The 17,534-nt window shown below is 41.0% G+C and overlaps 1 protein-coding gene across 1 annotated transcript in view; it reads left to right on the forward strand.

The window, feature by feature from the left end:
• Nucleotides 1-461: 461 nt before the first annotated feature.
• Nucleotides 462-17,534, forward strand: part of LOC135524661 (homer protein homolog 3-like) — a 32,307-nt gene continuing 15,234 nt past the window's right edge. The window contains exons 1-5 of the mRNA XM_064952391.1: nucleotides 462-999; nucleotides 1,552-1,602; nucleotides 5,818-5,974; nucleotides 9,276-9,407; nucleotides 9,516-9,623. Of these exons, the coding sequence (XP_064808463.1) occupies nucleotides 1,580-1,602; nucleotides 5,818-5,974; nucleotides 9,276-9,407; nucleotides 9,516-9,623 (420 nt within the window). The 5' untranslated portion in view covers nucleotides 462-999; nucleotides 1,552-1,579. The remainder of the gene's footprint in view (nucleotides 1,000-1,551; nucleotides 1,603-5,817; nucleotides 5,975-9,275; nucleotides 9,408-9,515; nucleotides 9,624-17,534) is intronic.

Consider the following 17,534-nt stretch of genomic DNA (forward strand, 5'->3'; position numbering starts at 1 on the left):
AGAATAAAAAAAAGCCAATAAGATAAAAAACAAACACAAACACTTCAGAAACCTTCCTTACAGGGACAGCTCAGGGAGAGTTCTTGTAAATACAGTAAAATAACATTTAAAAAAACATACCTAGTACAGAAATTGATTTCCTTCTCATTGAAGTCTACCTTTATAGCCAGAGCATTTTTTATTCCAAGCAGCAATTGCAATGATCTATTACACCCATAATGTGAATGTATTTCTGATTTCAGCCATCAATCGTTTGAAATATACTTATGTTAATGCCATTATTTCAATCAAACCTCATTACAAGTGGAGAGTGTGCTTTCAAGTCAGGCTACAAGCCATTGGAATATTATATTTCATATTTCAAATAGTGTGAAGTGGGTTAGGCAATGTAATTTGATTGGCCAAATAGCAACCAGCAGGTGGTGTTAGAGAGGGTCTCAAATTCAAATTGAGCATGGAAGTGTTGAACGTTAATCCAGATCAGAATGGACAGAGCAGGCAGAACAACAAAATGCAGATTGCAGAAGGAATTTAATTACTGTGGGCTGACACTCATCAGGGGGAGCAGCCTACGTATTTGTACTTTTGTAGAATTTCGAATAGTTCCCTCGCATTTTGAGAGGCGTTAAATCACAAGATTATTGTGCAACCACAAAGAAAGAGTGACAAAGAACAGGATTCGCTGGATATATTATACGGACAAAGGAAAGCTTTATTCTAACAATTGATTGTAAACAACCGAGCTACTACATTTGAAATGGTTTCAAGTTATTTTTCCTTCAGAACGTTTATTGGTTTCCGTGTTCCAGAAATGTAATGCAACGTAGCCTACTCTACAATTATAAAGGAATTCACTTTACAGTGACCTGCGATACGATTTGTTATTCTATTCGGAGTCAAAAGAAAGAGAAAATAATAGAGAAAGAGATTACCTGTCGATTGAGATAAGACTGGAATTTTATATCCTGCAAGGAGACAGGAATATTTTAACGATATGGGGTGAGTGCAGCTTTCTAGTTTCTCAAACCAAGTTGCGCTTTCTCTACAATCTTTTGAAAAGGCTAGGACAAAAAGTGAAGTTTGGGATGAGTTAAAGGTGGTATATGTAAATGACCCAAATGCATGAATTTGATTTGAAATATGCTGTAAACTTGGGCATGTTATCGCCCTAATGTATGGATGTAATTAGCTGACTATATCCATATTACAGGGATCTAAACTCAAGCTAGGGTGTAATGTATGTATTTATGCATTGACCCACAAACATTTCCTAAATATTTTGTTCATAAAATACCTACAATTTTTTCTTAATGATCTTATATTTATTTTCAACTCACCTAATTTCAATATCCTCAACCTTGATAACAGCCCTCAGCCTACACTCATGACCATATAAAGGTTCACCTTGACTATGGCCACATTGTTCCACACTGTCAAACACTTACTAACTCGTTCTGTTTTCATTTGTCCTGACAAAAACAGCAGTCTTGAAGTTCATTCCACTTCAACAAAAAGTCTAAATTGATGTGTTTTCTTTTATTTCCATCACAGAAAAAGGAGCCTTCCCTGAACTGTAAAAATGTATCCATCACACAGAGAAAGGTATTATCGTGCTTATTCATTGTCCATTTACTCTGTCCCCAAAAAGTACCCCCTCATCGACAACCCTCCCCCCAATTCCCCCATCTTGTCACATCAAATCTCTTGTGATATTATAATCCATTGCTAAACATTGGTATTAGAACACCTACAGTACATAATGAAGTACAAACTGGATTTGTCTTGCCTGTCGTAATCTGCAGGTTTGGTTTCTGCGCTAGAATGCATTTGCCATGACTTTGTCCTCATAAATTACTGCATTGTGTCTAAGGCATTGCGCCTAAACCAATTGTCCCAAAAATATGAGCTGTTTTGTATTGCGCAACTTTGAGTAAAATTCGAAAAAGATGATCACTGTATATGCCATGAAGTAGTCTTTTGTGGCCTATAGCCTAATGCTCAAGGAGAATTCAATGCTGTTTTTGCTTTTGCTTATGCATGCAATATTCTCTCTCCCAAGCACCTTTTATTTCTTGACTACAGAAATGTATCAGTTAGACATGCATGTATTCCTAGAGCCTAATGACTTTCAAGTTTAGAGCCTGAAGTTAATACAAGTGAAGATTATGCTAAGAAAGTTTTGGCAAGTTTCCTGGTTCTTTAGCGAAAGGCAATGTTGTATTGTTAACAGAGTTGAGTTGTTGAGAATTCCATTTGATGTTTGGTAGTAGACCATAGTTTGGTCCCAGGAGAAGAATGTGTGAATTAAAGAATGAGAAACGTCAGCACCTTGATAGAAGACGATATATGAGCTGAGATGTCGACTTCTTGATGAGTAGTTATGAGTTAGCGTTTCCACTGCTATTTTGGTATTTAGTTGTGCAGTGTCATGTTGCTGAACTGGGCCGGACACTTTCGCTGGCTCAGGAATTTCGACATGAGGCTCACTCGTCTCTACGGTGGTCATAGGAATGAAACTGGGCTACTCCACTGTAACAGAATGATGCCAAGACTCAGATTTGTCACTTTAAAATGTATGTCAAATGATTGCAAAGTAAAATATTTAAAAATAATACTTGAAAAACACGTAAATGTGTTTTTGTACAATTTTCAGTAGACATGTTTTAAAGTCATCCTTGTGCATGGAGTTGTATAATATGTTTAACTTTGCAATTATTGTTTTTTGTTTGGCATAAAGTGAAATATTGGAATCTCAGCATCATTCTGTTAGTGTGGAATTGCCAAACACTTAAAGGAGAACTTCAGTCAAAATGAGTTTCTCTCTAATACGTAGTGTTTTCTCAATCATCAAATATTTTCAAAGAATCAGCGGTAGTATATTGGAGACATTTTATACATTTGGCATGAAGTATGTCATTTGGATTCTTCTAAAACCATTGTTTAACATAGATTACCTGTAGTATTCTGTAGTCTATTTTCCCCATGGAAGATGTCCTTTGTTTCATTAAGTAAATCTCCATACCACATGGAGTGGAGTTTGGAACATGTTGGTTTTAGATTTCTTAGGTATTGCATACAGAGAGCTTTTTTGACAGTTTGAAGCTTTCAAAGACTATAGAATAACTAATTCATGGGCATTTTAGGCAGCTGATTCATATAGGGGGTCGTTTTCAGTTCAGTGGCTATGGGAGATGAACTACTGAGAGAGTTTAAGCGTGAGATGAAGAGACAAGTGAGGGGGATTAGCCAGTGATGACACTCAGTGTCTCTGGGTGAACCCACACACCCAGGGGTCACTGGGAAAGTGCGTTTTAAAGTTGAACTCAGAATTTGAGCAAGAAGCTGATGTCAAATGTAAATGCAGAAACTGACTCCAGAAAGAAACAATCGATATCACTTGCCTTCACTGCGAAATGTTAAGAGTTGGACTTCTTTACACACAAGTCTTCAATATGCACCAGAGAACATGCAATTGCATTACTTATTATATTTTAAATCTACTTGGTTTGTTGTTTCACAGGCTTGTTAACAAGGTGACACGTTTGAAGTCTACATTTGAACAGTCAGTGTAATAATGAGGTGTAATATTGATTGAGAGTTAGATCATTTTACCACAATGCTCTTTGTTTCATGCACTTGTTTTTCGCTGAGAGGGTGTTTGGCTATTTATATAGAATTTTACATTCTCTTGTCAAGTACACCTGAGGTTGAAAGCTGGTGGTCTGGACCGATGCCAGCATTAACCCTCCGCTTATGATGAACCTTTATTCCATTTGCCCTAAATGTCACTGATTCCCACAGAAGTGATTTGGCCAGACACAAGGCCCATGATTAATTTATTGTTGTGAAACATTTAGATTAGGATATAGGCATGTGTACAGCACAGGGAAGGTGATGAAATATAGATAAGTGGGGATATCAGCCTGGGATGCAAGCCAAGAGAATAGTATTTTCCTGCAGTTCCCTCCCTCATCTAGCTGTCCACTCACCTTTCTAGCCATCCTCTCCCCACTGTCCCTGCTGATCATACAGCTCCAGCTTGTTTGTTTCAATCATTCCCTGTATGTTTTATAGAATATAATTTATAGAACACTATGTATAGACTAGTCAATGCCAACATGCTTCTGGAATGTATTGTATCGAGCTATACAGTACACACTTGTTTTTCCATTAATCAGTTTCATGTAATACTGTACACACATGCCATTCAGTTCATGTTTGAGTGAGGGTATGTATCTGTGTAAAAGGGGAGAGGGGGTGAATATTATATAGAGTAGGTTTATTATCTATCCGGACAACCCTGGATGGTATTAAGACCTTTGCGGAGCCATGTTGCATTGAAAATGTCATTGCAATATTTACCTCATCTTTAGGATACTTGAGCACAACACTGTAAGGCTGGTTCGACATGGCAGCGCAGAGGCTAATAGAGCGTTGTACAACACTGGCGGAGAACGGAAAGGATGTTTTCAAGTTTTATTATTCATATGTACAGGATACACATGGTATATACCGTCCAATGAAGTGCTTACTTGCAGGTTCCTTCTCAACGAATTCAACAACAATAAGAAATGGAACAAGATAAGAATACAAACATAATGTAAACGTCTCAGTAGAATACATTGTGGTGGGTTGAGGTTCCCACTTCCACCCAGGTTCCTCCTTGACCTTGCAGGGCTGCACAGAATGTGCCCCACAATGTGTATCACTGTCACCCCTCCCCCCCCCCCTGCCTCCTACTCTCCACGGTCCTTTGCCTTCCCTTCCGAGGCCTCGGTTTGGGCTCCATGTTAATCTATGCATTTCATCAAGTTCAACTTGATGCAACATGACTGATATACATTTCCCTCCTGAGATCCAATAACAGTTGTAATTTTCTCAGACAGACTAAAAGTGATATGATGAAAGGCCAAGTAGGAGACCAATTCTGTAATGAGTCCATGTTGTGATAATCATCCAAACAGTTATTCCTCTTTGTCAAAAACAAATAAGAAGTAGCCAAGTGAGAACCTCGATTGAAATCAAGATTGGTTTGTCATTAATCCGTGATTTGTTTCAATTTTTAAATGTTTTTGTTGTTGTCAGAACCATTCCTCAGATATTTTGAACACAAAATCAAATTAGATCTGACCATAGTTTTACAAAGGGCTCTTCTTGCTAAGCATACGGGTTGTTGTATTTGGGGTCATGGGTGAAAACACCAGCTACATCCTGACTTCATTACTATGCCTATCTCCTGGTTTCAATGGAATCCAAGTGAAAGGGAACAAGGCACTGAATTGTTCTTTCACCTTCTCCTTTCACAAAGTACAAAGATTATTTTGGACATTGTGCTCATTAAAGTCAATATAGCTAGCTAATTGAACTATTGGGAGAACAGTACATTACATATAATAGCATTGTATAAACTCTATTAGTTGTGTAATGTTGCGTTCTCTTTTAATGTGTTTGAAGCTACCCACAACATCTTATTGTAATATCCAACCACAATCGATTGATGGTTCATTTAACAGATGGCCTCTCTCCTAACCTAAACCCACAACAATACCCAGAGGCTTGGCAAAAATAATTAAGTATCATCCATTTTGGAATGTCTGAGAGAGCTTGAAATGGGCATGGTCTAATTTACTCAACAAACAAAAACACATATCTAAACTTAGATTTCTTAATGAGCCAGAAAATCAATACTTATTTCTGGTTGTAGTATACCCCTCTGGCGTACATCCTCCATTTCACCTACATGTCTTGGAAGGGAATGACAGTGAGTGACAGTCTTGTGTTGCTAATGCTAAATACTGTTGTGTGTCTTCCCTGAAGGGAACAACCCATCTTCAGTGCCAGAGCACACGTCTTCCAGATAGACCCGGCCACCAAGAGGAACTGGCTCCCTGCCAGCAAGCATGCAGTCACCGTCTCCTTCTTCTACGATGCCAACCGGACTGTGTATCGCATCATCAGTGTGGGGGGCACCAAGGTGAGATATGAACCCTGCTGGCTCACTCTTAGCAACATGTCCTCATTGCAGTATGTTTGAACAGCTGAGTAGCACCAGTGCACTGCACAGACCTTTTTAAGGGGGCAGGTGCTCAAAATAAAAAAAGACACCTCTGGACCCCTCCTAAAAAAATTAAAACAACTTTCAGAATTCATCATCTCAAAATTCCGAATGTAGCGAACATTAACATTTTGGAGCATAAAACATTTGATGGGCATTTCAGTTTTCCCCAACAAAATGATGTTACACTTAAGAATCTAATTTGCAAGTATACAACAAAACAGCTATAATATTCTTAGCAGTGCTTTCCTTCCTCCTCTTTTTTTTTCTACAGCTATAATATAATTTGACAATTCTGTTTTGCCTTTTAGTCAGTATACTTTCAGTAGGTTAATTGCACATTACTTATACTCTCATACTTACTTTCAAGGCAAAGACCCCACAAGAAGTAATATCTTGTTGGCATGGGTGAGGAAGGGTACCACACACCCTTCTGGAGATATTACACCCCTTCTCTCTCAGGAATAATCTGAACATATGTTAATAAAAGTACATCATTTTGAAACACTTTATTGATTACAATATAGAGATTAATAACAGAGGTGAATCTGAGAATGCAGGGTTTCCAGCAGGGTGTGAGTTGTAGTAGTCAAATCTGGAGCTGACAAGGGCTGGAATGTAAATGATGTGATCATCTCAGATTATCTAACATCTCAGAATGGGCAGGCATTCCCTCGGATGAAGAGCATCTCCATCTTGCTGATGATGTGCTGTCATCCAGGTGGAAATCAAATCAAACGTATTTATATAGCCCTTCGTACATCAGCTGATATCTCAAAGTGCTGTACAGAAACCCAGCCTAAAACCCCAAACAGCAAGCAATGCAGGTGTAGAAGCACGGTGGCTAGGAAAAACTCCCTAGACAGGCCAAAACCTAGGAAGAAACCTAGAGAGGAACCAGGCTATGTGGGGTGGCCAGTCCTCTTCTGGCTGTGCCGGGTGGAGATTATAACAGAACATGGCCAAGATGTTCAAATGTTCATAAATGACCAGCATGGTCCAATAATAATAAGGCAGAACAGTTGAAACTGGAGCAGCAGCACGGCCAGGTGGACTGGGGACAGCAAGGAGGCATCATATCAGGTAGTCCTGAGGCATGGTCCTAGGGCTCAGGTCCTCCGAGAGAGAGAAAGAAAGAGAGAATTAGAGAGAGCACACTTAAATTCACACAGGACACCGAATAGGACAGGAGAAGTACTCCAGATATAACAAACTGACCCTAGCCCCCCGACACATAAACTACTGCAGCATAAATACTGGAGGCTGAGACAGGAGGGGTCAGGAGACACTGTGGCCCCATCCGAGGACACCCCCAGACAGGGCCAAACAGGAAGGATATAACCCCACTCACTTTGCCAAAGCACAGCCCCCACACCACTAGAGGGATATCTTCAACCACCAACTTACCATCCTGAGACAAGGCCGAATATAGCCCACAAAGATCTCCGCCACGGCACAACCCAAGGGGGGAGATATGTGATATGGATATGAACTCATGTTGACTTACATTTTTAAAGATGGGCGAAAAATAAATATATATTATTATTATTTTATTAGTACTGTACCTACATTCTTAAAAACGAATAGGAAAAAGTGTATTTAAAAAAATGTAAGAAAAGCCGTAAGAGGGAAAAGCAGGATGGGATGGGTAGAGAGAACAGTAGAGGGCGCTGAAAACTATTTCGGCAGGCAAGAAAAGCCCCCCCCTTCCAATTTCCATAATTCACGCCAGGATAGGTAACCGAAATTGTTAATTAATTTGTGTGTTATATTAAACATAGGGGAGGGAGTAAAATGTAGGCAATAAATAAACATTTCAGAACAACTGCTAGTCGAATAAGACATGGGAGAGATGATGAATTTTGGCAAAGAGATTTATTTCTAGACTAATACACTTGAAACAAATAGCTAAATCGAAAACTGCAGACATCACTAGTGCCTCCCCCGCAATCAAAATTACATCACTAGTGCCCCCCCAATTCTTCATTGCTGATCACTCGCCTGAGATGGCCGATGCACTTGTACCAAAAACATATCTCTCTTGTTTTACTTTGTAAAGCAATGTTCGCTCAATAGGCCTATTGATAAAATATGTTGGTAGTCTACAGCAGACAAATAAGTATTTTCAGAAGGAGACATTTCTTTTCCAACCTTCCTGTGATTGTATTTGAAATATTGCGAAAGGCCTGTTGTCTTCATACTGTTCACTGACAGATTTGCTGCACTTGCCTTATTAGTGGGCTACAAACAATCTACAGCTGGGCAATTAAAAAAAAAGCTATTGATCCCCTGTGACTAAATTATAGGTCTATTCATGATGTAGTAGCCTATTCTGAATTATTTCATCTATTTCCGGACAGACGGCAGTGTTTCTATAACTTTGACAAATGTATTCCCACCACTATGATTCTGTAAGGAAATAAATGAAGTGCTGCTGTGTTTAGGCCATCAGCCAACAAGATAAAAAATGGATGTAAATCTAGTGTTAATCAAATGTTATGCTGTTGTGGCAGTAGTAGTACTGTTGATATTTAAACCAAGTAGCTTGCTACACCCACCGACCGGTGACTGCTTCTCGCCATGCATGTTTGGATACATGGCGCGTGCAATATCCATACATGACAGAGTGTGTCTTTTACCCAATCGGGCACACATGAGCTCCATACAGGGCAGACTAACAGGATGGGGTAGGGTATTGAACTTGATGACTTGGGGGCAGTGGCTGCTTCCCAACACACACACACAAACTCTCATTATATGGTAGCTCGGCTGATATTGACTAATGAGCATGTAACATTTATAGCCATGCCCCCCCCTGATAACTTGTCCTACAAAGGATGCTTCAATGGTAGTGAGCAAAACCACATTATTAGTCTTTTGCTAAGGTTTCTGACAATTCTGGAGCGAGTGGATGTATTCTCTATCTATTTTCTTTGAATATTCAATGAGAATTCAAAACGTCTTATGTTCTCGCTCACTGAAAGGGTTGAGCTGGTTATAGAGGGCCACTGAACATTTGATACGTCTGCAATTCAGTGCATTTTGCACAATAATGCCTTTGTCTGATCTGTTGGTAATGTTTTTTTGTTTATTCTCTGTGGATTCCTTATCAGTAGGCCCCAGGCAAGGTGACAGAATCATACAGTGACGCGTGAAGCTTTGCTTTGCTGATCAGAAATAAACAGTTGCTTTATGCCTCGGTCTCTGACATACATCACAGGCCATCATCAACAGCACCATCACCCCCAACATGACATTCACCAAAACATCCCAGAAGTTTGGCCAGTGGGCTGACAGTCGTGCCAACACCGTGTACGGACTGGGCTTTGCCACCGAGCAACAGCTTCAGCAGGTTAGTCACCGCCAATGTTTTTAGATTAGTTGAAAATTCAAAAGTAACACATTTCTAATGCACTTGTTGAGTAATCGTTCTGATAATTTTATTTCCTTTTATCTGTAGTTTTCAGACCAGTTCAAGGAAGTGAAGGAGGCAGCACGTCTTGCCAGGGAGAAATCCCAGGAGAAATTTGAACTGATCAACCCTGCGCTAAATATCGCTGCCCCTCAGGTGAGGTATGGAACTGCAGCTGCTCAATTAGCCCCATAAGCTAACTGCTGAGGCATGACAGATAAGCACAGGGCTTAGCAGTGCTATCCTCAGGACCATATGAATGTTAACACACACACACACTATCTATTTTAGACACATTGGATTCTCTTGGGATTAGATAGATGCTCTGTCTGACCATTCTATTATTTGGCCATTTGGTTAACCCTATTAAAGGATTTCATGCATGAAAAATGGGGATGGTAGGCGGAAACAGGCTGATTTCAATTTAAACGAAGTAACTGTAATGCCGCCTCCTCATGGGGAAGTGTGAGAGGGGCAGAGTCATATATAAAGGGATTTTTTTTCTAGGATATCTACGGCACTAACTGTTGAAATGGCCAGATAGCCTCCTTTGGGTGATATCATTTTGAGTGTAATAACTTTTAAGTTCATTAATGGACACCTTCCAAAATAATTTCCAACTCCTCAAAATATTTTCTTGTTTGCTGAATGGAACTATGGTGTTTGTTTCTTGGGAATTGGGAATTAATATGGGATATATTATCACTGGATTACATTTGAGGGATTTGCTGTATCAATAATGACAGCTTGAGCCAGTGTGGGTGGGAGATGCAATCTATGTAAATACAAACGAATTGCATTTGGAAATCACATTGTTATACAGCTCATTGTTACAGAGCCGACCTGACTCAATCGCTCGTCCAATTAATTTCAGCAAATTGGAATCCATTGTTTGATAAACTTGTTAAGGCCATTTGGATTATTCGTTGTTGTAGCAACATGCATTTCATGAGAGCAGGGGGGGTGTGAAGCCATTGAACATGAGTAGCTGCCAAGAGTAGAAGGCCGTTTTTTCCCTCAGAAAATAACTAGTCAACGGGAAGCAGTGTTTATACTGTCTACAGTCCTTTATGATCACTATGTTTGATGTACAAGATGACATGGCGTTATACCCTGGGTTGTCCTGAACAGAATGAGCCTATGTTTGATGTACAAGATGACATGGTGTTATACCCTGGGTTGTCCTGAACAGAATGAGCCTGTGTTTGATGTACAAGATGACACAGTGTTATACCCTGGGTTGTCCTGAACAGAATGAGCCTGTGTTTGTTGTACAAGATGACATGGCGTTATACCCTGGGTTGTCCTGAACAGAATGAGCCTGTGTTTGTTGTACAAGATGACATGGCGTTATACCCTGGGTTGTCCTGAACAGAATGAGCCAGTGTTTGTTGTACAAGATGACATGGCGTTATACCCTGGGTTGTCCTGAACAGAATGAGCCAGTGTTTGTTGTACAAGATGACGTGGTGTTATACCCTGGGTTGTCCTGAACAGAATGAGCCTGTGTTTGTTGTACAAGATGACATGGCGTTATACCCTGGGTTGTCCTGAACAGAATGAGCCAGTGTTTGTTGTACAAGATGACATGGTGTTATACCCTGGGTTGTCCTGAACAGAATGAGCCTGTGTTTGATTTATTGTGAAGGATATTTGTCTCGGACCACCACACTCCTGACTCCATTCTATGCGTGGAATAATTACCATCTTTATCTCTGAATTGTCTTGTGAAAGCCTAACACTTTAAAAACGTATTTGATAATTTAACTAGTCATGTTGGCAATAGAACAAGTTTTCAAATTATGCCTACGTGACACAAATTGTGATTTAAAATGGGCCATTTTTAGATAGAGTATAGGTGGAGATGTAGGGCAGTGTTCAAAACAACTACAAGTGTGCTTGCTCTAGTTCCTCAACTGCACAGCTAGGACAACAAAAAAAGCACTTTATAGTTGAAGACACTCTTGAGTCATAAAAGTGCATTGAAATTACTTAGTAATAGTGGTGGGAAATTACTTAGTGAACTGTGCACACTTTGGAGAGGTGCGTGTGGCCACTTGGAAACACCAGCTAGACCTCTCACTCACATTTGTGTTATGTTGCATATACCCCAAATCTTCCAAGAATATTCTTCTCATGTTACTGAATGTATTCAGAGTTTGTTATCAACAAATGCTGTGAAAAGGAAAGTAAATGTAAAATGCACGAAAAATGTTTAATTCAGTCTTGTCAGGTGAACTGTTGTGTTCTCACCTTTAGTCTAATAATTTTCCCATAATCTCCAAACGGTTTCCTTTTAATTGCTACCATGGTTATGTATATGCTTTCCATATGTCTTCTGTAAGGAATATTTCAATTCAGCCCTATCCATATAGGCCAATTCCCACGAGTGTAAGGTATTTTAAAGGTATTTTTTTGACAAATAATTTGTATGTGCTATAAACAATGGTCAGTATAGAATAAATAGCCCAGAGACGACATTGTAGGCGTATTCATAAATGTGACATAACTCCAACAATACAACTGAAAAAATGATGCTTTCTTCCTCATAGCTTTCCTGGTCCACACCTGTTTGATATTCTCGGGTCACGTTTTATAACTGCATGTCTTACAGCGGTGCTTATTTACAGCGGTGCTTATTTACAGCGGTGCTTATTTACAGCGGTGCTTATTTACAGCGGTGCTTATTTACAGCGGTGCTTATTTACAGCTGTGCTTATTCACAGCGGTGCTTATTTACAGCGGTGCTTATTTACAGCGGTGCTTATTTACATCTGTGCTTATTTACAGCGGTGCTTATTTACAGCGGTGCTTATTTGGATGTGATCTGATTTCACCCTGTTTTATCACATTAGTTCCACAAACTATGCCCCCGTGTCCTTTGTGACCAGAGGAACATTCCTTTGGCTCCTGTGGGAATGATTAATGTAATTGCAATGGGGTCACCTAGGAAACTGGCTGGAGTGCCGCGCATTTCTTTGTACAGTACAGTCCACATTCATCTCCTCCATCTAGAGTGCACTCATCCCTATATTTTGAGCCATATTCACACAGAGCCTGGCTATGGCTGACTAGCCAGAGGAAGAATGAATCCACTCCAGCACCACTTGCATTGATTTGTAGATATGACAGTGCGTATTGATTTGTGCTCTAAACACAAGTGGTGCCCATTAATGTAAGAAATATCTGCTAACATTAAGCATGGACACAGCAGTCCTAATATGTTACCACATCATGGAAGGATGATGGTAATTGACTTGTCATTAAAGTTATGGCAGATGTTCTGTCACGTCTGTGGCATAACTATGAAAGCTCAATCTGTTTTTAACTACTACTAACTACATACTACATACTATTTAGAATGTAGTGTTTAGTAAAAACGAATGCAGTAAGCAACAAATATCAACATACTATGCTCATCCTACTGAGAATGTCATTTAATACGTTATTGTGTTGATTTCTGCCATTCGTTCATTTTGGTACAGTGTGTCCCCTCAGCTGATTTATCAGCTGTTGTCAAATACACCTGTGTCTCGAAAGACGAGTCTCTTCCTCATAGTGTGCAGCGAATTCTACTAAATGAAGTCGAATTGATTATGACATCCTGGCATTTAAAGGGCAACTCCACCACTTCTCAACTTCATTTTCATTATCTCCAGCACAATACCGTATGTGGACACCTCTTCAAATGAATGGATTAGGCTAGTTAAGCCACACGCATTGCTGACAGGTGTATGAAATCGAGCACACAGCAACGTAATCTCCATAGATAAACATTGGCAGTAGAACAGTCCATACCGAAGAGCTACGTGACTTTTTAACGTGGCACAAATGTGGCACTGTCTTTGGATGACACCTTTCCAACAAGTCAGTTCGTCAAAATTCTGCCCTGTTACAGCTTCCCCGGTCAACTGTAAGTGCTGTTATTGTGAAGTGGAAACATCTAAGAGGAACAACGGCTCGGCCGCGAAGTGGTAGGCCACACAAGCAAGCTCACAGAACGGGACTGCATAGTGCTGAAGTGCATATCGCATAAACGTTGTCTGGCCTTAGTTGCAACACTCACTCCCGAGTTCCAAACTGCCTCTGGAAGCAACATCAGGACCAGAACTGTTCGTCAGGGACCTTCATGGAATGGGTTTCCATGGCCAAGCAGCCGCACATAAGCCTAAGATCACCATGCGCATTGCCAAGCGTCGGCTGGACTGGTGTAAAGTTGGCTGCCGTTGGACTCTGGAGCAGTGGAAACTTGTTCTCTGGAGTGATGAATCACACTTCACCATCTGGTAGTCTGACGGACGAATCTGGGTTTGGTGGATGCCAGGAGAACGGTATACTGCCCGAATGAATCGGGACAACTGTAAAGTTTGGTGGATGATGAATAATGGTCTCAGGCTTCCAATTCCAGTGAAGGGAAATCTTAACGCTAGAGCATTCAATGACATTCTAGAGGATTCTGTGGTTCCAACTTTGTGGCAACAGTTTGGGGAACGCCCTTTCCAGTTTCAGTAGGACAATGCCCCCGTGCACAAAGCGAAACAGAAATGGTTTTCGAGATTGGTGTGGAAGGACTTGACTTGCCTGCACAGAGCCTTGACCTCAACCCCGCCGAACACCTTTGGGATGAATTGGATCGCCGACTGCGACCCAGGCCTAATTTCCCAACATCAGTGCCCGACCTCACTAATGCTCTTGTGGCTGAATGGAAGCAAGTCCCTGTAGAAATGTTCCAACATCTAGGGGAAAGCCTTCCCAGAAGAGTGGAAGCTGTTATAGCAGCAAAGGGGGGACCAACTCCATATTAATAGCCATTATTTGTTCCTGTTCTCAAGAAAGCTAAGGTAACTGAGCTAAACGACTATCGCCCCGTAGCACTCACTTCCGTCATCATGAAGTGCTTTGAGAGACTAGTCAAGGACCATATCACCTCCACTCTACCTGACACCCTAGACCCACTCCAATTTGCTTACCGCCCCAATAGGTCCACAGACGACGCAATCACACTGCACACTGCCCTACCCCATCTGGACAAGAGGAATACCTATGTAAGAATGCTGTTAATCAACTACAGCTCAGCATTTAACACCATAGTACCCTCCAAACTCGTCATTAAGCTCGAGACCCTGGGTCTCGACCCCGCCCTGTGCAACTGGGTCCTGGACTTTCTGACGGGACACCCCCAGGTGGTGAGGGTAGGAAACATCTCCACCCCGCTGATCCTCAACAGTGGGAACCCACAAGGGTGCTTTCTGAGCCCTCTCCTGTACTCCCTGTTCACCCACAACTGCGTGGCTATGCACGCCTCCAACTCAATCATCAAGTTTGCGGATGACACAACAGTGGTAGGCTTGATTACCAACAACGACGAGACAGCCTACAGGGTGGAGGTGAGGGCCCTCGGAGTGTGGTGTTAGGAAAATAACCTCACACTCAATGTCAACAAAACAAAGGAGATGATCATGGACTTCAGGAAACAGCAGAGGGAGCAGCCCACTATCCAAATCGACGGGACAGTAGTGGAGAAGGTGGAAAGTTTTAAGTTCCTCGGCGAACACATCACGGACAAACTGAAATGGTCCACCCACACAGACAGCTGGGTGAAGAAGCCGCATTAGCGCCTCTTCAACCTCAGGAGGCTGAAGAAATTTGACTTGTCACCAAAAACACTCACAAACTTTTACAGATGCACAATCCAGAGCATCCTGTCGGGCTGTATCACCTGCCTGGTACGGCAACTGCACCGCCCACAACCGTAAGGCTCTCCAGAGAGTAGTGAGGTCTGCACAACGCATCACCGGGGGCAAACTACCTGCCCTCCAGGACACCTACACCACCCGATGTCACAGGAAGGCCAAAAAGATCATCAAGGAGCCACTGCCTTTTCACCTCGTATTCAGATGCAACAAAGCTGGGACCGAGAGACTGAAAAACAGCATCTATCTCAAGGCCATCAGACTGTTAGGCAGCCATCACTAACATTGAGTGGCTGCTGCCAACATACTGACTCAAATCTCTAGCCATTTAATAATTAAAAATTGGATGTAATAAATGTATCACTAGTCCTTTTAAACAATGCCACTTTATATAATGATTACATACCCTACATGCACACTCCTTGTCTCATGCAGCAATTCGACCATGAAGGCCTGATTCAGTCTCCTCTGAATCTCACAGTATATAAAGTAACTACCATTTTACATATGTGAATAGCAGACTGAAATAACCAGCAACTCTCTTTTTGTTTTTATTTGCATAAAATGGTGTGCAGTGGAGCAAACCAAGCTTTACACTGAAATATTGCTGGTAGGTAGATTTTTTTTTTTAATGCTCTGTTCATGAAAACACACCTCTCTCTGACCCCCCCTTTTTTTTTTCTGCCACTGATGCACCATGGGATTGCTGATCTCACAGATCTCTCAGGTGAGTGTCATGTCTATTACACCGCTCTTCTATCTGCTGCCGACTGACAGGGAGAGCACACTCACTGCTCTTTATTCCAAAGGCATTGTCCCCATCACGTCCCCCAGATGGCCTACTTCATGATGCATTTTCAATGGGACTTGGGAGTTCAGAGCCTCTTGTCCTAGAAAACCTCAAGTGTTTCAATGAGCCATTGTTCTCAATAATGCAGTTACAGTATGGTGAGGGCAGATTTGGAGAGCATAGGGAAACAGAAGGAAGGATATATTCCCATGGTCAAATATGATCTGTTTGTACAGTTAAAGGGAAAATCTTCCACTTGAGATATCATCCTTTGAACACCAACCCTAATTAGCTATCCTGCTTTTTAAGCTTTTTAAAAAAAAGTTCTAGTGAAGTCGAAAATGTGATTTTCCTGTGTCTTTATATAGCTATATTTCACACTGAGGTTGGAATAATAATGTGATATTGTGAAAATTATGATAATACCCTTTTTAGTTTATAAAGACCTGAAAATACTGCCTGAAATTTCAGCCTGTTGTGGTGGGATGTAGTTTTGGTCTGCCTGGTGACATCACAATTAGTTAATAGACCAATAAGAAAGATGGTTCCAAACATCTCTGCCAATAACAGATAGTTTTCAGTCTTCCCCTCCCCACTCAGACCACACCCAGACAGTCCTAGCAAAATTCTTGTTTGAAAAATTGCTATTTTCTAAGAAGTTATTTTTGTTTCTTAATGAACATTTGAATTGAAAACAATTATAGTAAGGTACTTACTTCATTGTTACCCAAAAGTTATTTGATATTTAGATAAAAACAGCTGCATTGGACCTTGTATCACTGTCTTATGTTTGCGCTTGCTCCAATTGGAATGCGTTAGTCAATGATGATGGAAAAGTATTGGAAATATGTAATCCATTATTACCGAAACAACATGATCCACAGTATGAATAATTTAGAGACCTGTGCTCCCTAGCCATATACTTTGGTGTGTGGAGTTGTCTTAGCTTTGATTTCTTGCTCCTCTCTTCTGGACCTAGCTAGCGCCAGCTCCGTTTTAAATGCTGGCCTTGTGCATTTTGTTATCCATATACTGGATACTGTAAGGATAGCGAGAGAGGGGCTAGGCCGTAAAAATAGAACACTGTGTGGGAATACAGACAGGCCGACTCTGAGACAAATTAATAATACAAGCTTTTCTGAGTGTAGGGGTGCAATCAATGCCTCACAGAAGCACTCTGCACTTGTCGACATCAGGTTTGGTTTTCTATCTGGCCACAGAGAAAAAAGAGAGAGATGGACTTGAACCAATTTATCTGTTTTTTTTTTTGTTGGGGGGAGCTTGGAGCTGGTTAGATTTTGTTCCTCAGCCTATGTTGAGGAAAATGGTTTCACAAACTTGAGTGTAATTGAGCCATAGCAAATTTTGCCAACACAAAATGAGACTTTAAATTGTTTTTTAACCTTTATTTAACTAGGCAAGTCAGTTAAGAACAAATTCTTATTTTCAATGATGGCCTAGGAACAGTGGGTTAACTTCCTGTTCAGGGGCAAAATGACAGATTTGTACCTTGTCAGCTCGGGGGTTTGAACTTGCAACCTTCCGGTTACTAGTCCAACGCTCTAACCACTAGGCTATCCTGCT

Source organism: Oncorhynchus masou, chromosome 31 (assembly GCF_036934945.1).
Source record: "Oncorhynchus masou masou isolate Uvic2021 chromosome 31, UVic_Omas_1.1, whole genome shotgun sequence".
In the NCBI taxonomy this organism is placed as follows: Eukaryota; Metazoa; Chordata; class Actinopteri; order Salmoniformes; family Salmonidae; genus Oncorhynchus; species Oncorhynchus masou.